Raw genomic sequence first — 21568 nt, forward strand, 5'->3', positions numbered from 1 at the left:
TTTTACAAATATGAGTTCTATTTTCTATGTATTGCTCTTTATTTTTCTTCAAGGTGTGTGTTCAATATTCATTCAAGGACTAAGGAGTAGCTGGTGCTTTACTTGCGCGCCAACATTTCCTTATATTTCACATCAACAATCGACTCCATCCTACATAGCGTTCTTACGTATAAGTGCGTTTATTTTACTCAATACGCCATGACTTCCACGCTGTAGTTGCACTCAAGGCTGGGAATTTCGCTATCCGGTTATGTTTATGTTTCAGTGCTCAGTGATATGCGCGGCGTATATATATATATATATATATATATATATATATATATATATATATATATATATATATATATATATATATATATATATTGTTACCACATGTATAATTCAGGTATGTGCACCTGTGTAGCAGGGAACATGGTGGTGGTAGGAAAAGGGGACGTTCGGTAGGTGGCAAGAGCTCGCTGCTGCGCGTTCACTGCTGTATACCGTTGAGTCGACCGGTACGTCAGCTCTGAATAAACCCCTCTCGTAGACGTAACAGAGTGGTGGAGGTGCGGGGTACGGCACGTCGACGTACCACGGAGCCACAGCTGTTCGGAGTTCGCCGGAGCCGTCGTCTTGCCACACTGCCGCCGACACCAGTCGTCATGGCCCAGAGCGAAGGTAAGGAACCAACCACCTCGACTTCGCGCAGGTCTACGCTGGCTACACCTAGGCATCACTACATGCAACCCCACCCGTTCGCGGGAATGGCAGGAGAAGATGTGGACGCATGGCTAACGAACTACAAAATGGTGAGCCTGTACAACCACTGGAAAACGTCGCGCTGTTTCTCACGGACACTGCCCTAATGTGGTATGAAAAGCACGAAGAGTCCTTGACAACATGTGCTCTTTTTGCTCAAGAACTGAAGAAGTGTTTTGGTGACTCCGACACAAAAAAGAAAAGTGCGGAGCGGAGTGTTGCTGGAAGAGCCGAGACTCCTGGAGAAACCTGCACTTCTTATATAGAGGACGTTCTTAAGCTTTGCAAGATTATAAACCCGCAGATGTCTGAAGAATACAGGGTCGGACACCTCTTGAAAGGCATAGCGGAAGACGTCTACAATTTTCTGATAGGCAGGGATGACCTCACCTCTGCCTCCGACGTCCAACATCACTGCCGCATGTTTGAAAAATTGAAGACTCGTCGCATCGCCCCGAAATTTGGTAGGCTGGCAAATGTGACAGCGGTCGCCAGCGTCGACGTGAGCCCGCCCACTGACCTTGCCGCTACTATTCGGGCAATTATGCGTGAAGAGCTGCAGTGACAAGGTGGTAGAGTTGACAAAACCATTCCTCATCCACCTACCAATCCACCCTACTACACGGCGGCGCCATTAGCTCCTTTGCCACCATCGGTATGTGTGGCAGTCATCAGCGAAACTGGAAATCCACGGCCACGTCGTGACTCATTCGTGGCCGACCAGCGATAAGGCCAACGCCTTCGTCACGGCCCCGCCACACAGAGGTGGGCAGCCCCCGCTCGGCAAGCTCGTCACCGACCCTTCACAGCTGAGCGGTCTCAGCATTGGTTCGGCGAGCGTCCTCTACCAGTCTGATACAACTGTGGTTTCGGAGGACACATTGCCAGGTATTGCAACTACCGGCAGCCGCCAAGGTACGACCGATCACCGAGATTTAACCGTTCTGGCGTTACCCGAGCACCGACATGACATTCCCGGGAAGCGCGTCTTACGAGATCCCTGGACCGCTACGAAACTAATCTCCGGCCTCTGACCGCAGTGTGACACCACCACCTGCCCCTCGCGCCAACCGATCACCGTCTTTTCGGCGCCGCCACTCCTCGCCTCCTACGGAAAACTAGCCGGCGCGGCCGTTGAAGGTGTGGTCACCGGACAGTCATCGATTTCAACAGATATACCTCCGTTAGCTTCCATGTTTAGAAATAAGGTTCGAGTGCTTATCCATGGTGTACCAACAATGGCGTTGGTGGACACAGGTGCAACCGTGTCAGTAATGAGTTTAGTTTTCACCCGCCTTCTTGGACGAAAGGTTATGTTTCGTTGGGACCGTCCTCATACGTTTTGCGGAGTGAGCGGAGAGGTGTTACAACCTGTTGGTGTCTGCACTGTGACTGTTAGTTTGGCGTGCCAGAACTTTGTCGCAGAGTTTGCTGTTCTCCCTCATACTACGCAACGTCATTCTGGGACTCGATTTCTTGAAGCTATGTGGTGCTACTGTCGATTGCCGTACAGAACAAATTACAGTAGATTCCGATGTCCCATTTGCGTTTATGGAAAACTCGCCCTCTCAAGAAAGTGCTCTTTGCGTGTCTGTGGACACAACTGTGCCGCCATTGTCTGCAAAATGTGCCCCTGTTGTGTGTTCACCTGCAAGCGAGAAAACATTTTACGCAACTGTGGAGCCCATGCATCTCAGCTGCATAAAGAAGACAGTTTTAATACCCTACTACACGCTATCGGTTGCGCAAGGGCATACTGCTTTATGGGTGATTAACTGCTCTAATGAACCTACAGTGCTGCCGGAGGGTCTTAAACTTGCAGAGATTCGTGAACACCAAGTATTCTCGCTTGCCACCCTTGCAGAAAGCAATGATTCCCCGGATAAGACCCATTGCGACAATCTTCACGCCAGGGACACCACCATTGTGGCTATGATTGATAAGTCACTCAGCACCAAGGAACGTAATGAACTGGCGAGTATTCTGTGCAAACATGCCGGTATTTTTTTTCGCTCAACATGATTCACCGTCATTCCCTGCTCCTCGTATAAAGCACCGAATCGACACGACATCTCACAGACCTCTCCGACAGAAACCATATCGCGTATCGCCTTCGGAATGCGCAGTGATCAATGAACAGGTTTGCGAGATGCTCAAGCAAAATGTAATTCAAGAATCATGTAGTCCGTGGGCCACTTTAGTAATTCTAGTGAAGAAGAAGGATGGGACATGGCGATTTTGTGTTGACTACCACCGTCTCAATGCCATCACTAAAAAAGACGTATACCCACTCCCGCGGATTGATGATGCTATCGACTGTCCATCATCGGCCTCTTACTTTTCGTCTGTGGATCTGAGGTCAGGCTACTGGCAGATTCCAATGCACGAGGAAGACAAGGAGAAAATGGCATTTGTTACAACAGATGGACTATTTGAATTCAATGTGATGCCGTTCGGACTCTGCAACGCGCCCGCAACTTTTGAGCGATTTATGGACAACATTCTGCGTGGATTGAAGTGGGAAGTGTGTATGTGTTACTTGAACGACGTTGTAATTTTTCGGCGCACCTTTTGTGAGCACTACACACGCCTTGGCCTCGTACTGGACTGCTTAAGCAAAGCACGCTTGGTGCTCAACTCAAAGAGATGTCGTTTTGGAGAGCGCCAAACACTCGTCCTTGGACACTTAGTAAACAAAGAAGGCATACGACCGGATCCCACCAAGACGGCCGCAGTGGAGGCATTTAAGCAACCAAACTTGGTGAAAGAACTGCGGAGCTTTTTGGGGCTTTGTTCATACTTTCGCCGATTCATTCCTGGCTTTGTCAATATCGCATACCTGCTCACGGGTCTGCTTCAGAAAGGTGCGCAGTTTGACTGGACCCCGGAATGCGAGTGTGCTTTTTCGGAGTTGAAGTTTCTTTTTGACGTCTCATCCGATTCTTCGACACTTCAATCCTCTGGCTCCCACTGAGATTCACACTGACGCCAGCGGTATTGGTGTAGGTGCTGTCTTGGTTCAACACTTGAATAATCAAGAACACGTCGTAGCGTATGCTAGTCGCTCGCTCAGCAAGTTCGAGCGTAACTACACTGTCACACAGCAAGAATGCTTTGCAGTAGTCTTCGCAGTGCAGCGCTTCTGGTCCTACCTGTACGGACGCCCTTTTACCGTTGTGATGGTTAAAGGAGACGTTCGTCACTATGTTTGTCGATAGCGGACGAGAAAGGATTAACATCCACAATTGATGCGAACAAAAGAAGCTTTATATTGCACACTAGAGAAGGAAGTGACACTTTCTTGTTGATGAGCTGCGCGAACCAATGGCTCTGCGCCTCCTGCGCGGGGAACACGCCCCCAAGCAGCTGCAGCAGCCCGATGAAGGCCAGCGTCGGGTGCGGCAGGTGCGGCGGAAACACATACTTGTACAGGCACACCTTGTTCTTCTCGGTTTTGTGCACTTCCTGGTCTAGGAATGGGAACGTCGCAGTTTGGGTCCCCGTCGTCCCGACATGATGCGGTCGTCGACGTGTGCGAGGGCAAAGGTAGCACGACTGGAACGGCTGACCGCACACGGATGCGCTACCGTGTGCAGCGCCGTTTAGTCAGACGTCGCGGCCTACCCAGCAGTCAGGGTCGCAACTCCTAAGGTCCAGGGTCAGGCCACGGCTCCCGAGGACCACGCCCGCTAGGCCTCGCCCACGAACCTGCTCCCGGCCACTGCACCCAGACAGGAGCCGTTCAGCAGGCCCCGTCCTTGCACATTGTACAGACCGACGGACTCGACCTCGACCGGACACACCGGAGCTCGACCTGGCCGACACGTACGAATCCCACGTCCGGCTCAGGAACGCTCCCAGGAACTCGTCCTCTCGAGCGGCGCACCGCTTCCTCTGCCTTCCTGGCCTCAACCTTCCAGTTGCGGTGACGGAGATGCCTGGACCAACGCGACCTCGGACCTCGTTTCTAAGCTCTTGATCACCGCCCGGGCGTAGCGGTTCCACGTGCGGGTTCTGGCCAGCACAGCACTTTCTGTGCCGTGCTGAAATGCTGCTCGCTACAGCTGCGGAGCGGCAGCTCACTCACCGGCGTTCCTCGCCTTGGCCAGGGCACAACCAGGTACCATCATGTGCACAGCTCGTGAGCTCGCGGCCCACATCCGAGGCTGGCGCGTGCTCGGTACGGCTCGGCACCACTCGGCGATTCTCGATTCAGCCAGCAACTCCCTTGGCATCTGAATCCTCGGCCACCCTGAATCCTCGCCCGGCTCCATGGTCCTCCGTACACACGCCCGCGTCTCGCCCGGCAGAACATCTCGCTCGTCCTTTGCCGAAGTGCGATGCTCTGGTGACACCGGCGCTTGATGGCATGGGTGCGACTACTGAGCAGTCAACCCGCATCGGAGACGCGATGCTCCATGCGGCGAATGGCCAGCCCATCCAGCGAAGAGCGTGCGACGAGACGCGATGCTCGACGCAACCATGACCATTAGCCAGGCCACGTTCATCGCTGTGTTGAACGGCTGACCGTGGAGACGCCTCGCCGAGATCCGCGATGCCCTCGGCAAGGAAGAGAACAGCAGGCCAGGCCGCGCCCCGATATGCAGTACTCGTGCCGGCAATGCCGCCCCAGCTGGTAGTTGGACGACAGTAGCCTGGACAGCCGCGTTCCCTGGCCGGTACCTGGATCGCCTGCGTCCGACGCTTCAGCCTGCTGTCTCCCGTCTGCCGCTGCTCCGGCTCGTCCCCAGCCACACAGCCTACTGCCACGTAATGGTCGCACGTGGCCCAATCGTGGCACGCCACCTCTATGGGCCACCACTGGTCATCAGCTGATTGGCGCACAGTTGCCTCGTAATCGCACGTGCCTTCTTTTCTTCTTCTTCATTTCTTGTTGTCACCTTCGTGCCACATGCCCCCCACTCGTCTTCTTCAGTTCTGGTTTGACGTTCCTCGGCGTCTTTAAGTCCTTTCCTTACAACCGTCGTGACAGACCATCATTCTCTCCGCTGGTTGGTCAATCTGCGTGACCCATCTGGTCGGCTGGCGCGCTGGTCACTTCGTCTACAAGAATATGACTTCACGGTTTCCTATAAAAGCGGCCGACGTCACGTGACGCAGATTGTTTTTCGCGACTACCGCTTCCAACGACGGAATGAGACGCGGACACCTTCGATACCTACATTGCATCACTCGACCAACTATTTTCCGATAACAAGACCTTTAAGGATGAGCAACAAAGGGACAGCACGATACAACAGCTTCTTGCTACCAAACCAAAACCATCGCCTACGTGCTTCTGCATCCGAGACAGGCTAGTTTACAAAAAAGAACTACACCAACACCGGCTCACGATACCTTCTGGTGGTTCCGAAGAGTCTTCGCGTTTATGTCTTGGAGGCTATGCATGATGACCTAACATCCGGTCATCTGGGTACAGCAAAAACTCTTTGCCGTCTTCAAGAAAGATTCTACTGGCCCAAAATGCGCCAGACGACGGAACAATACATGTCTAGCTGTAACGAGTGCCAACGTCATAAGCGCCCAACAAGTGTTCCTTTAGGGCGATTGCATCCGGTGCCGCCCCCTAGAACTCCATTCAAGGAAGTCGGGATTGACCTCCTTGGACCCTTTCCCTGGTCTTCTGATGGAAATCGCTGGATAATCGTTTGCACCGACCAATTAACAAGGTACTCCGAGACAGCTGCCATACCATCGGCAACTGCAGTCAATGTGTCTTCCTTCATGCTACGTTTTGTAATTCTTCGACATGGACCTCCCAAAATTGTAATCAGTGACCATGGCCGACAATTCACAGCAGACGTGATGGAAGAGATGCTTCGTGTCTGTGCTTCAAGGTTTCGGCACTCTACGCCATATCATCCCCAAACGATCGGTCTAACTGAACGAACGAACAGAACTCTCTCGAACATGCTTTCTATGTATGTTGCATCAGATCACAAGAACTGGGACAGTCCTTGTGCATATGCATTCAACACCGCTCAGCATGAAACTACCGGCTACAGTCCTCTCTTTCTTCTATATGCTCGACCACCTCGTCATACCCTGAATACCATCTTCCCGTGTTGGAACCACCATGATCCCTGCATATCCGAGATCATCTGTCGGGCCGAAGAAGCTAGAAGTCTTGCTTATTTGCGCACTCTTGCTTCGCAAGACCGCTCGAAGGCACATTTTGACCGCCGACGCCGACACGTGACGTACGATTTCGGCGACCTAGTGTAGCTGTGGACACCAACTAGAAAACGCGGTTTGAGCAAGAAACTGCTAGCGCACTATGCGGGACCTTATCTTGTTGTAGACCGTATCAGTGATTTAGTTTACCGCATAGCGCGTCTCCATTCAAACGGCCGACGGTCTGCAAAAACTGAACTTGTCCATGTTGCACGTTTGAAGCGCTTTATTCCTCGAGAGACTGTTTGACTCGCCCAGTGGGCTTCGTCTGCGCGGAGGGAAATGTTACCACATGTGTAATTTAGGTATGTACACCTGTGTAGCGGGGAACATGGTGGTGGCAGAAGAACCGGACGTTCGGTTGGTGGCAAGAGCTCGCTGCTGTATACCGTGAGTCTGACATTACCATAATGTTAAACAAACGCAGGATGGACTCACCCTCGGAATTCGTAAAATGGCTGGACAAGTATGAAGTTGTGGTCAGTCTTGCGGCGCATGCAATTATTTGGCGATAACTACCACTTGCAGAGCATCATCGTTTGCCGCTGAAAATGATACCGTTGTGCCAACTTCTAAGTCAAATAACTTGGCAAGCTTGTGCCATCTTGTCTTTTGTGTGTGTGTGTGTGTGTGTGTGTGTGTGTGTGTGTGTGTGTGTGTGTGTGTGTGTGTGTGTGTGTGTCATGGCATTTTGATGCTAGGGGAAATGAAATAAAGCGGACGAAAAATCTTCCCTTCCATCGGTGGGATTCTGTCGGTGGAAAGGGCGCCCCGCCGCAGTGGTCCAGTGGCTAAGGTACTCGGCTGATGACCCGAAGGTCACGGGTTCAAATCCCAGCTGCGGCGGCTGCATTTCCGATGGAGGCGGAAATGTTGTAGGCCCGTGTGTGCTCAGATTTGGGAGCACGGTAAGGAAACCCAAGTGGACGAAATTTCCGGAGCCCTCCACTACGGCGTCTCTCATATTCATATGGTGGTTTTGGGACGTTAAACCACACATATCAATCAATCGGTGGAAAGAGCGATTTTTGTATCTCCAATGCTTTGCTTGAATAAATGACCTGTACAAGTACTTCTCAAAAATGTCATAACACTACAGCTAGAGTTAGCTAAAATAACTCTTTCAGGTGCTATTAATTTTTAATGCAAAGATAAAATAGCTACTCGTAGCTCAATGAAAATATTGGCAACAACAGGAGTTCAAAAGTAGCTAATTCTAGATACGAAGTAGCTAAATTATGTTTCAGAATGGGACGATCACACTTGGTTTTCTACTACGGGAGAGCAGATAGCGGTCCCAGTGATTGTGTGTGTTTAGAAAAAAATTGAGAGCACTTCAGAGTACTATATGCACTCTACTACAGCAGAGCCAAGGTTTAAACCTCCTAGGAGAAAGCCAAAGGGTGTCCCGGTAACGGCCAGTGAGTCGGTTTAGGAAAAGTGGTTAAAAGAGCCCTGAAACACTTTTTCAAGTGACCATGGAATGAATTCACTGGAAGAGATGATTGCCTCACGAAATCAACGCTGCAAAAACTTTAATAATCCGTCCAGTGCGAGTGGAGCTACAAAGGTTTGTCGCATGCTGCAATTGCCTTCTCTCCTCTCGACCCGTCGAAAGCGCTGGAAGCTAAGAATAGAGGGATGGCAGGGCCACAGAAAAACGTTACGCGTGCATCGCGACATTGAGCACTTCTAAACGCGAAGCATTTCTTAGCGAGCTTCGGTGACTTTGAGCGTATCTATCTATCTATCTATCTATCTATCTATCTATCTATCTATCTATCTATCTATCTATCTATCTATCTATCTATCTATCTATCTATCTATCTATCTATCTATCTATCTATCTATCTATCTATCTATCTATCTATCTATCTATCTATCTATCTATCTATCTATCTATCTATCTATCTATCTATCTATCTATCTATCTATCTATCTATCTAATCTAGCCGCTTACATTTGGGTGATCTCGTGGTCACCCCCTGAACTTGGCGTGAACCGAATTAGCGTTGGAGGGTAAAATGGTTCGACGAATATGACATGCTGGTCGAAACATGAATAATGTCACAATCCCGCCGCGTACGTCGTCAAACACTTCTCGCCAGACGATGGCACATACCCACGGGCGGGTATGTGCCCTTGGTATGCAGGTACGTGCCACAGGTGATAGACAGTGTCTAGCTAGGAACGACGAGAACCCACATGGGCAATTTCAATGCGCGAGCGTTAAGAAATACTCGACATCGGCAGCGTCGACCAGACGAATGCAAAGAATAAATGTCAGGGTCTCAGCTGAAATCCAACCCAAGCATTCTGCGTGGCAATGAAGCATTTTACCACAGAGCTATCCAGGTCTCAGAACTATACTTTTCAAATAGACGGTAATCTTTGTGAAAAGTCAATAGTGGTTGCAGTGCTGCCTACCCAATTTTATAAACATTACTCATGTACTCCTTTGATAGAGTAATCACGTCGGGTTAACACCAATTGTGGTTATTCGCCATACGCTGAAGTTGATTTATCTAGTAGTGTCACAGGGCCAGCATCTTCGCGAACATCTGCGCTTCATATCAGCTTCTGATGTTGCTAATACGCATGTTCCAGTTGGCATCGTTAAGAAAGTGCAAAGATCTGGTTATATAAACATCTGGAACTCTTTCAAGTTATGTCTGTGCGTGCAACATTTGTACATATACCTAGCGTCATTTCATGACGCGTCACACAATACATAATTGCAACACAGTCACCTTCCCTCCACATACTTTGCATAGCGTCGATTCCCAGGTACGTGGGATCTGCCGATTTTTTAGTATTTTTTTCTTCGAATGCGCGGTTTCTTTAGTGTGATCGCGCGCGCACGCGTGTACAAGTAGCGGCCTCCCGCGGCGATATTTGTAACGAGTGAGCGCGCCAAGTTCACATCAGCCAGTGGCTGATGATGGGCTTACTACGTGTGATTTTTCGGCATATTGCGTGGTTTGTCGAGAGAAGAGACAGCAATTTGTCTCTTACTTTGATAGTTTATTGTGAATTCTAGGCCGCGTCCTGTGCTATAATATTCGGCTCGCGTGTTGTAGGGAGCCTTTACTACTGATCGGCAGCGTTTTCTGACCATGCTCAAAAAGTGTTGCAGGGCCCCTTTAACGGTCACTCTACTATGGAAAAGCTGTTAGCCGTCCCGTGGGCCTCACACTTGATGAGGCCCTGTTAATAAAAATTACGCCGTGAACGAGTTCACGACGTCGAACGAGACGCGTTTACCCGCAGGAAAAAAAAGGCTGCGTTAAGTTAAGTGGTTATGTGGTTAAGGATTTAGAGTACTTGATACTCTATTATGGGAGAGCATATAGCCATAGAGTAACAAAGATATAGCCGTCCCGGAACAAGGATTCCATGGGACGAGCGTTGGTTAGGAAACAGTGTTCAACGATTTTGAGTACTTGGTACTCTACTATGGGAGAGCAGGAAGCCGTCCCACTATACATAAAAGATCTCATGCAGCTGTGTGTGTAGAAAACAGCGGGTAACGACTTGGAGTACTAGAGGTACTCTACTATGGGAGAGCTTAAAGCCGTCCCGTTGGCTGCTCTGTGTGTTTAGATAGAGTTGATTACGATTTAGAGCACGAAGTACTCTACTATGGGAGAGCATAAGCCGTGCCGTTAAGAGGATGTGTTTAGAAGAATTGGTTAACGATTTAGAGTACTCGGTACTCTACTATGGGAGAGCTGAGAGCCGTCCCTTGGAAACGGAGCCTCACAACCGTGGTACTAAGGCTCACACTTTATAATACAATTTAATACATTGGCATGATACGTGGGGTGCCGGACGACAATGAAGCTGTGGAAAAGCGGCCCCATAGGGCGCGCAGGCGACATGTTTATTTGTACGCGCAGTTTTCTAATGATTGGTGGTCTTTTCATCATGTGCTTGTCGACAATAGACCGTTTCTGATATCTCTATCTCACCTTTTATTGAGGTCACTTGTCATTCCATGGTGCCACATCTTCTATATGGCCGCGTGACCTTCGTTGTTGAATGTTGTAATAATGAAAGTGTCGCGCTGTGTGAAACCGGCTAGAGGAAGGCGAAAATCACAGCATATTTATGGAATGAATGATGATGAGTGGGCGAAGCATCCGTCAGTCCGCCCGTGCTTTCGTCCGTCCGTTGCTTCTTGCTTCTGCCCATACGTGCGTTGGTCCTTGCTTCCGTCCGTGCCATCTTCCGTGTATCCGTCCATACGTGCGTTCGTCCCTACGGCCGTGCATCCGTCCGTGCGTTCATTCGTCCGTTTGTGTGTCCGTCCGTCCGTGATGACATAAAACATAAAAAACGCAATGACATAGAAAGAAAAAAAACGAAAAGGGAAACACACTGTTCAACGCAGAGATGTGGTTTAGTCGATGAGATTACAGCCTGTGTATTTTAGCAAGCGCAGCGGAATAAAAGAAAATAATCAGACTTGTAAACAGGACGGGCACTAGATATCAAACGGAAGTTTACTGACACTGTGGGCTTTGCGAACGTCTGTATATTTTCATCGCGTTATATCAGTAAACTTACATTGGAAGTCTAGGGCTCGTCCTGTTTACGTGTCCTTTTCTTTCATGTTTGTTCCGCTGCGTTTGCAAAAATGCACAAGAAAAGCACCCCTGTGAAGTGGCGTCGTTGCAGGGCTTGACGTCCCCGCATGGGAAGCCTAAGCCCGGCCACCTAAGCTTGATGGTTTCTGTCAGTAAAGATCATTCCTCCCTAATATGTCAGACACGCACATTCCAAGCTTCGCCTAATTGCCTCCATTTTCCCGATAGCGGAAGAGATCCCCGAATTTATTTTAAATAGGAAAATTCAAATCGGCTACGTCGGTTAAGTGGTACACGCCGCACATGCTGCAAACATGGGTTGTTAAGCGCGACATCTATTGTATACTCGTCGGCAAACAAGTAAGGTGCTATCAATCAAGCCTGCGTTGCGGTGGTTCGTGCTTGCACAGCATGCGCCGCGCATGTGTGGATGACGTGTGCAATGCTGCGGCTCGACACGGGTTATCTGTTCCACAAGCCGCCGCGAAGGCAGCGCCACGTATCGGCGTCACTTTCTTTTGCCTCGTGATACGGGATAAAGTAGAGACGCCTAATGACATAAAGACAGTAATCACGGATTATTTTTCCAGCAGGGAAGTTGTATTGTACACGCAACTTGTACATAAACAAACGAAACAACGAAAACAAGTAAGAACAGTACGAATCTTACAAATTAGCCCTAAAGGACAGTAGGCGCAGTATAAGTGCTTTTCTACAGGGCAGCACTATGGAAGTGCCACTTGTTTGCGACCTTGAAAGGCAATTGAAAAAAAAAGTTCAATCTATTCAAATTGCAAGAAGGATGCCTAATTATGTCACTCTAATTGACGATATTTCTACTTCAACTAGTATCTAGTCACCTGTTCTGGCCAGTATAATTTTACTTATGCGTTCTGTTTTAGTTTTACATCTTGCATTGGTTTTCTTATATTCGAAAGACGTTACGAAAGAGCTGGTGTTCTATTTTCCGGACCAGCAATGAGGTGACCACTTTGGACACGTACACGTGGTGGTATATTCTAGCTATCGTACAGAGGACGTCTCGCAAAAATGCACGCACACGCATCGCATGAAATTCCAGAATTTCCAACCAGCACGTGCCTTATTTTTCGGGGGACGCAAAACGACTGACGTCAAGCAGACATCTCATCAAACTAACGAGGGGTTGGATCTTTTGTCCTTCCGTCTTCAGAGTCTATATGCGCTATGTGACTCTTGGAAACTAATCCCCGCTCACTGTCGCCAAACCGTTCAAGGCGTTACTGCATCTATGACAGTTTTTAGAGATGCCAACGTCAAGGTAATCTAGCCGCTCTGCTCTCGACTTTTAGCGAATAAAAAATTCCTATGACGTGGTAAGTATGTACTTTTTCAGTGAGCCTTCCCTTCATTCTTTTTATGACCAGAACTCAAAATTGTCACATAGATCTCTGTTTTAGGATTATACCTTCCTCCTCCATTCTTCCTTGCGTATAGCAGCGCTCTGTCTTGCAAGGATAGATAATCTAGGCAAGTTGATACGGTTGTCATCTTACAACATCAGCAACTCGCTCAATGACTAAGACAAAAGCTAGTGTAGGAACGGAAACGGTTGTGTTTCACGCGAGTCTACGCGCATGCCTATTGTTTATATGAGCCCACTTGTCGCTGCGACTAAGTGCATCAGGGCATGTGAATCCGCAGTGACCACCGAGGCGAATCGCAATGGGAAACCGTGCCGTGTGGAGCTACAGTGAGACGTACCTCTTGGTGGTACCCGCGACACTGGGAGGAACTCCCGCATCGGCAATGTCCGCCAGCGGGTTGAGCAGTGAGCAGGCTCCACTGGCGACGCCGAAGCCGAGGCCCGAAGCGTACGCCAGCGCGGCCCTGCTCCGAGCCAGTTGCGCATCTCCGGCGAGCGCAGCCAACTTGAGCGAGTGGTCCGCCTTGCGCAGCGCCTGTAGGGTGGCGAGTCGGGCGCCCTCCTGGAAGAGCACGGCGATGGCCACGACCACGTCCAGGGATGAGCCGAGCGGCGAGAGCACGAACCAGGCGAGCGAGGACAGCAGCAGCGACAGTATCCAGCTGAAGGAAGACAGGAGCAGCACCACGACTCGGCTCGGGTGTCGCGCGATGGTCAGCGCGAACATGGACAGCGCCGGTCCGAAGCCCATCAGGCCGTATCCCAGGCTTTCACTCGCGGTCATGATCGACGCACGGCTTTTTCTCCGGCTGGCTCTGGAGACGTCTTGACGTTCTTGTTCTGGTTCACGTATTAACTGTGACGCATACCCACTGTGTGGGATTGGCTAAGAATTGGGTGGTATTATAAAATAGTATAAAGTTTTAGAATAATTTAAGGACATATGCCAGTCATCACGTTATTGTGTAGGATGTAGTCCAGGTATCCTCGCAGTAATGTTTGGTCAGAAGCGTTAGTAACGATACGATAAATAACAGTCGTCGGCAAACGTGAATGCGGAAATTTGAAGATACATGCAAAGGTATACGTTGTTAATGTAAATTAGATATAGAGGACTAAGGGCAGAGCCCTGTGGCACGTCTAGAGTCCAGTATCTCTCTGGAACAAGGTCTTAAATTTCTCTTCTTGCCCTCTTAGCACTAACCCATTGATCGTCTTTTTTGCGTATCAGTTTCTAAATAGGGACTTCGTCCATGGTCCCTACAGTCGTATCTTGCCAAGAGCTTGTACATCCTCCATGGTGCCCAGATGTGGGCTTGTTCTTTGTTAGCCACTGTCACACAACTAGCAAAAGCCAGGTACGTATAAAGATGTATGCAAGGTGAACTGCAACACGTTTCCAAGTAACCCTCAACCAATAAATTTTTGCCGGAAACCAATGGCGTTTGCGTGACCTGTCAAGTCCTAGCCGACACCTACGATTTCGTCGCTTCGTGCCCCGCCAGCCTACCTCCCTTTTCATCCCCCTTCCCCATCCCAACTAGACAGGCTTGGGAGGAGTACCTGCGCGGCTGCTTCACCTTGGATGTAGGATGCCTCGATGCTCTGGGCGCGTGTATCGAGGTACCTTTCTTGGATTCTCGACGCTCCTGAGTGAAGCGCGCCTGGGCAGCGGCCACCTATATATATTGGCGTCCCGCAATAGGGTCTGGCCGCTCAAGCATGCAGTTCAGCAACCCTGTGGTTACTCTTAATAAATAAAGGTTTATCCTACCACCATAAACAGCTTCAAAAAATGGTAAAAATTTCAGAGTACGAGCGGAATTGGAGATGCATCGCGCGCTGTATACAATAGCTTTCTCTCTTCTCTTGTACCGACAAACACTCTGGAAACTAAGTAGAGAGGAATGGCACGGGTAAAAGATACGTCACGCACGTGTCATGACTTTGAGCACTTTTAAGGACTAAGCACCTTACGGAGGCCGTTGTGTGTTGTCCATTGTATCCGTTATACGCCATGACTATCAAGGATAAGCGCGTTAGCTCATGCAAGGCACCTGATAACGATGACGCTGAAAACTCGAGTGGACGCGGTGGTGCGAATGCTTATAAAAGCGCGTTCGAGACCACGGAGCATTTCCTTTTTGCCAAGGATGAAGACGGACGTAAGGCGCAGGAAGCGGCGGCTCAAAAGCAACGCCGACAACAAACTGCTTCGAAGGTGAGGGCGTGAAAAGCAGCGCAAAACGACAAAAACGCCAAGCGGAGTTGAGGGTGCGGGATGCAGCGGCTCAACGGCAACGCCGACTGGCTTGTGCAGTATGTGACGTCTCAATGCGCTGTATGATGCATTTCGTTGACTGGGAACAACCAACAGCCACACGTAGAACGCACAGAGACCTCGCATTTGCCAAGTTCAGGCTGCATTCGATGGAACAATCATTGGCTCTGCATTTCACGGACCGCGTGGCAATAATAATGAATGCAAAACGAAATCCTCTACTCGAGACGACATGCTATTTATGACTAATAAACATTGTATGTAACCGTCGAGCTTGTCCTACGCCCGGGCAACTCCTTCGGGTTCCACGAAGGCAAAACGGAATCCACTACTCAAGACGGCATACTATTCATGAATAATAAACATTGTATATTGCGCTCGTCCTGCACCCGGGCAACTCCTTTGGGAGTCACTCACTATCGCTCTAGCGTTTCAACTAGCCTGCCCCAAACATTGCATATACCTGTACACCGCTCTGTCACTCGTATACATGCGTGAGTGGTTAATGGCACGAATTTACGGTGACAACGAACGATCCTACTGCTTCGCCCACTCATCGTCGTTCACTTCGCGGATAGGCAGCGATATTTTTTTTTATTCGAACGCGAAACTCTCAGTGTGATCGCGAGTGAGTGAGCGTGCACGTGGTGGCCCCCTGCGGCGGCCGCAATAACTACGCAGCACGCGTCACGTAATCTATACGAGTTTTATACGAAAATCCACTCATCCGAGCCAAGCTGAATAAGCGGTGTGATGCCTCGCTCTCGATGGATATCCGCTGCCTAGCAGTAGCAAGCACAATTAAACTCACCAGTTATTCTCATGATGGCTCATATCCAATGCAGGGCAATGGCTGCGTAGTAGGTGATTTTTTCGGTATTTTTTGTATTTTGTATTACTTGTATAAGCTATAATTACCTGAACTATTCAATTTAAGTACTACTTATTTGAAATTAAACTGTTGATTTATGGAGAATTTAGCTAGATTCTCTCTTAGACTGAACGGTTAATTTCTCAATGGCGAAGAAAACATCCTTGTGACTGTAGGCCAGAGTAGATGTGCCAAAGGAAAGAATAACTTATTCTGATACTTCCAGACCGATTTCGAAGAGGTGGTACTAGGAAGCTCTTCCTCAGTGATTGGAACCGGCGACAGGGTATACCGTATAAATGACTGATAGTGCTGAAGCCAACAAGTGAGAGAACGTTGTGATATAGTTCAATAAAGTATTCAATCAATCAATCAATCAATCAATAAAATCAGCAAAAGACTGTGGTCTTATGCGCTCATTTGGGTATGTGGCATCATTCGAAGAAAGAAGAAGGAACGATTGCTAGCTGAATGAAAATTTATTGTGAATTCCAGGCCACGGGCTTTGATATATTATTTGGCTCGCATGTTCAAGGAGCCATGACTGCCGATCTGCAGCGTATATTCGGAGTGTGCCAAAAAAGTCTTAGAATTGCGGACCTGTCAGAATTTAGCGCCTAGAATACTACATGCGTCGCAACACCCCAAATTAGCTTGTTTTTCTGTTTAATAGCAAATAATGTGTTTAATAAACTGTGACGATACTAGCGATAGTCTGAGCGACCAGTGCAATGGCCCGCGTGCTCTCGCATGCTGAACCACTAGAACACACACCTGTGAAGCAGTTGGTATTCGCAGATGCTGTGCAGGACATGATGCGACGCTTCTGCTTATCGGTGCTGTTTGTGGGATGCACGATCACGAGATGCACGAGAAGTAAATTCGAAGCAAGGAAGGTGATGAAAAATAAAATAAATAAAACTTGGTCAATGAACACGCCTGGTGCACGTTTGGCACCTTCACAATTATTTCAATCTATGTATACTCTGATGGGCACCTAGTCTTCCGTAGTGGTGTCCTCTTCTCCACCGTCACCTTCGTCAACCAAGGTAGCGGCTGCAGTCGGCACATGGGCTACGTGGTCGCCGTCGGCGGTCACTGGATTCGGCAGTCTACTGGACGCGTTCGACGAGACCAACACCCTGGCTTGGGGACTAATCCTGGTGAACGCCCGTCGCGTCGTCTCCTCCAATGCGTGATGCCTCGACGTGGAACCCACGGTTACGAAGAAAATCAGAGCCAGCCCTATGACGGCCACTAAGATTATATAGACGATCAGGCAGCGCTGCCACGAGTGATCTTCCCAGAGGTCGAATTCCTTAGTGCCGTCGTCGTGGGCGGCGCTTGAGGCCGCTGGCGCCATCGCCGTTGGCGGACCTGTCGGGCTCGCCGTGTACAAAGCACTCCCGCCGTGCTCCTCGTTTCTCTCTTGCCATTTCGATATTGGAGTAATCGCCGAATCCCCAGCATGTTTCGGTTGCGCTTTCCAGTGATGGGGTGCCGCTGACGTCCGGCGACGTTGATTCAACGCTGGCGAATGCTCCGAGGCTGTGTGGTACACGCTGTTGGATCGATTTCGTGGGTGAGCTCCGTTGCGAGCTGGCATTGTTGCCGTTGACGTTGCTGTATATGGGACAGGAGCGAGCCGATATGATAATGATGATGAGGAGGCACACACATGGCTCTTACCCTTTCAGGGGGCGTGCACTTCTTGGTCAGTCGGACTACAAGGCCAGTGCATTGCCATCACCTTCACGTCAGAGAAAACAAACCACATCAATGTCATTGCTGGTTGGGTAATGAATTCTTCCTCTGCAACCTGGTGTAATCAACCTACCACGTGGAATCGGTCATGAAGTACTTTGTTATAGATGCTGAACTGGTTGGCGTTATAGGGGATACAAAGCTAGAGCGCATTTTGAGAACCTCAACAAACTTTTTTTCTTCTATTCATCCGTCTGAAATACATCGGGCCTGTCGACATGCTCGCGACATGTTCTCGTCATGCTCGTTATTCTAAAAACGACAGAAGAATGTGCTCGACGTTCACCACCAGGCACAGTGCACGTCACGTATTCGCCGTGTGAACCACATGCAAGGAAACCCAGGCCGGTATATTGTGCAATCTGTTATCATGCCAGCTGTCATGACTGCCATGATAAGAGACTGCTCTACAGACACAGCTTGAATTCCTGCGCATGTGTACCAATAGAGCACAACTATAGGAGAGAGCTACTTCATTCTTTATAATCAGTAAAGAGAACGAAAATTGCCCTGGGTAATTCAAATCATAGTACTCGATCTTAAAACGCGACATCTTCGGGTTGAAACAGTGGACAAGATGGAATTTTTTTTTACCTCAGTAGCATACATTTCAGGGAATCCTTGTGGGTGTCCTTTGTGGCTGTTACTTTTATTTTATGTGTCAGTGGGATATTTCTAGGCCTGGCAGACTTTTAAAAGACCTATTTGCACGTGAACTGAGCAACGTTGCTTGTTGGGCAAGTTGCAACAAGTCAATCATAATTTAGTGCAGCGCGAAAAAGAGGCTACAAACGGTCTAGAAAACAAGGACAAAGCACATTCTTCTTACTAAGGTTTATTAGATTGGAAAACACTTACATATACACAGGCCAACCAACAAAATATGAAAACCAAGAAAGAAAAGATCGGGAAGAAAAAATCGAAAGGTTAAAACCAAAGACGTGCCGATAAGTCACACACGCCCCGCCGCGGTGGTCTAGTGGCTAAGGTACTCGGCTGCTGACCCGCAGGTCGCGGGTTCAAATCCCGGCTGCGGCGGCTGCATTTCCGATGGAGGCGGAAATGTCGAGGCCCGTGTGCTCAGATTTGGGTGCACGTTAAAGAACCCCAGGTGGTCAAAATTTCCGGAGCCCTCCACTACGGCGTCTCTCATAATCATATGGTGGTTTTGGGACGTTAAACCCCACAAATCAAATCAAAATCATAAGTCACACACGAAAATTAACACACGAATACTATAGTGGGATGGTGCTCTAGTGCTCGTGTGTGACTTACCGGCAATTCATTAGTTTCCACTTTTTGATTTTTTCTTCCTGGTTTTTATCTTTTTTGCTGCACCTGTGTATATATATATGCGTGCGTCCCAATCTAGGAAACTTTAGTCGGATGAATGCGCTGTGTCATCGTTCTCTCGCACTTTTGTTGCCTGTTTGTCGCACTGCACTACATTATGATTGACGTGAACTGAGTACAATGTTCGCGGCCGTGGTATGGTTCTGTGCAGCATTTAAGAGTTCCGAGAAACGTTGCTTGAAACTACGCACTCCTTAAACAGGAGGATATCAAGTTCTGCATTGTTCTCGCATATCCACCAGTTCGAGTGCTCTTCATTTCATCACATGCCACTGTGCTACTGTGGTAAAGCGTGGTTACGAGGTATATTTTCCTCAATCGCCCTCTGCAACTCCGTAACTCTTTATTGGTGTTGTGAAAAAAAAAACATAAACATGTCGCATTTTGACATCTAGAACCGCTTCACTACTCGGCAACACTGAGCAGAGAAACGAACGTGAAATGGTCGAAGATAATGCCCCGCCCAGGGATCCCCAGAGTTGACTCCCCGTGAAATCCATGGCCTTATCATGATCGCTCCCATTCCGCGAAATGTACACCCCGAATACATCAGAGGCACGTGCCTTGCGCGGGTGACCGCCACTCTCAAGCGCATAGGCACGGAAGCGGACGACGTCTCGTTCGCGGACGCCACCACCTATCGCAACAACCGAGCCTTCGCTGTGGTCGCGGTATTATCTATGTAGCAAATTCTTAACTCCACCACGATCCTCACCCGAAACCCAGAAGTAGCGGAGCAAGTTGTGTAGCCATTGGTGTGCTCGACAGCAAACGCAAGGTCATCTACAGCGACTCAAGACCAGCCATCAAAGCCTCTGAACATGGCGCCATCTCCAACCAGGCGTTACGCATCCTCCGTAGCGCGGACCAGAGTACCCTGAAGCACCACACTGTCATCTGGTTCCCCGTTCATCTCAGCCGGGTGCCAGGTGCCCAGTCCAACCTTAACTAGATCGCGCATGATGCAGCGTGTGCACTTGCCAACCACGCCGCCACAGGGCAATTCCATCTCGCTGAGTTAGAGACCAGTCGGTGTGCCCATAACGTACAACGACATAACATAAGACTTTTACCTTGAACTCGCATTTTCCCGCCCCCACATCGCAAGCTTAACAGACCACAGGCGCTAACCCTACACGCTTATTACAAACTCACACGTACCCAAACCTTACCAAACTTTCCGTCTACTATCTCGATGCGTACCCCAGCGACACGTGCCCCTCGTGCATATGCACAGCGACACTCGCACACATGCTTTGGGAAGACGTTGCTCTGGGAGTGTAGGAACGCTCTTCCCGACACTACCTCAAACAAGGCAGAAAGGTCCCTCCGAAGCTCACTTCTCGCCGACCAGCAGTGGGCCGCCAGGTACTCCTTGTCAGTCCATACGTGGGAGACGCCCGCTATGCGCTAAGCGTGTTGTACCGGGCAAAAATAAAGTTTTTCCATTCCATTCCATAATGCCACGTGAAGAGAGGAACATCGTCTTGTTTTCATCCACCAATCAACCATGAAAGCTGGATAATTCTAAAGGCTAATGTGGTTGTTTCGAGGTGTTTTCTAGGCTTAAATTTTATATGCCATGCAGGTCGTTTGTAGGTTACTTCTAGGACGTGGCTAGGCTTTGGCTACGGGATGCTAGGCTGTTTTTAAGTTCATTATCAGTGCAGAGAGGTTCGAGTTAAGCCACGGACAGTCACAGACACGACGCGTATGTCGAAACTCCAGAGACAGAAACTCGCGCTCAAACAAAGCGTTCGCACCTCTCACAAGTTTACGGGCGTGCCGTCGTTGGTGTAGGCCTTCAATCGCTTTGGATTCTCCTAACAGTTGCCGTTACCTTTGCTGTTCATTAACATTCTCTCGTTGTACGTTTTGGGGGTCTTCGGCTCACAGCCGTCATTTAGCAGCCATTTATTTGGCTAACCGTTGCCTATCTTTAGTCCATGAACAAGTTGGTGAGTTGTGGTATTTACCCAATTTTTGTGGCACATGTCTATTTATGGTGATGACAAGTGTTTGGGGCGAGGTCAACAAGGAATGGTTCATTAAACGGCTTCGCTGTTAAACTCGCACACACTTAAACACGCAAGTATCAGAATTGTTTCTTCTGATTTCAGAAGCTTCAGTGGCGATGGGGCCAATTTCTGCTTAGATACTTGGCTGTTCCGGCATTGTAAGGTTTTTTGGTCGAAAAGCGGCATGTAATCCAGGCGTGCTGATGATGATGAGAGAGAGATGAAAACATTTAGTGTAAAACAGAAAGAGTTGACAGCTGCCATGTACCATGGGAGTCGTTAACCGAAGCCTGTAGACAGAAGGGGACAGTGGTGTAATTTTAAAGTCGAAGCATTTCTTTGCCTACTGCA

The 21568-nt window shown here is 49.0% G+C and overlaps 1 protein-coding gene across 1 annotated transcript; it reads right to left on the reverse strand.

Moving 5' to 3' along the window:
* Positions 1-13252: 13252 nt before the first annotated feature.
* Positions 13253-13714, reverse strand: LOC142785180 (gamma-secretase subunit Aph-1-like). The gene has a single exon (XM_075883634.1). It carries the CDS (start codon positions 13712-13714, stop codon positions 13253-13255), a length of 462 nt encoding a protein of 153 aa, XP_075739749.1.
* Between the last annotated feature and the right edge of the window lie 7854 nt (positions 13715-21568).

The sequence above is a fragment of the Rhipicephalus microplus genome, unplaced genomic scaffold (assembly GCF_043290135.1).
Source record: "Rhipicephalus microplus isolate Deutch F79 unplaced genomic scaffold, USDA_Rmic scaffold_18, whole genome shotgun sequence".
NCBI classification, from domain to species: domain Eukaryota; kingdom Metazoa; phylum Arthropoda; class Arachnida; order Ixodida; family Ixodidae; genus Rhipicephalus; species Rhipicephalus microplus.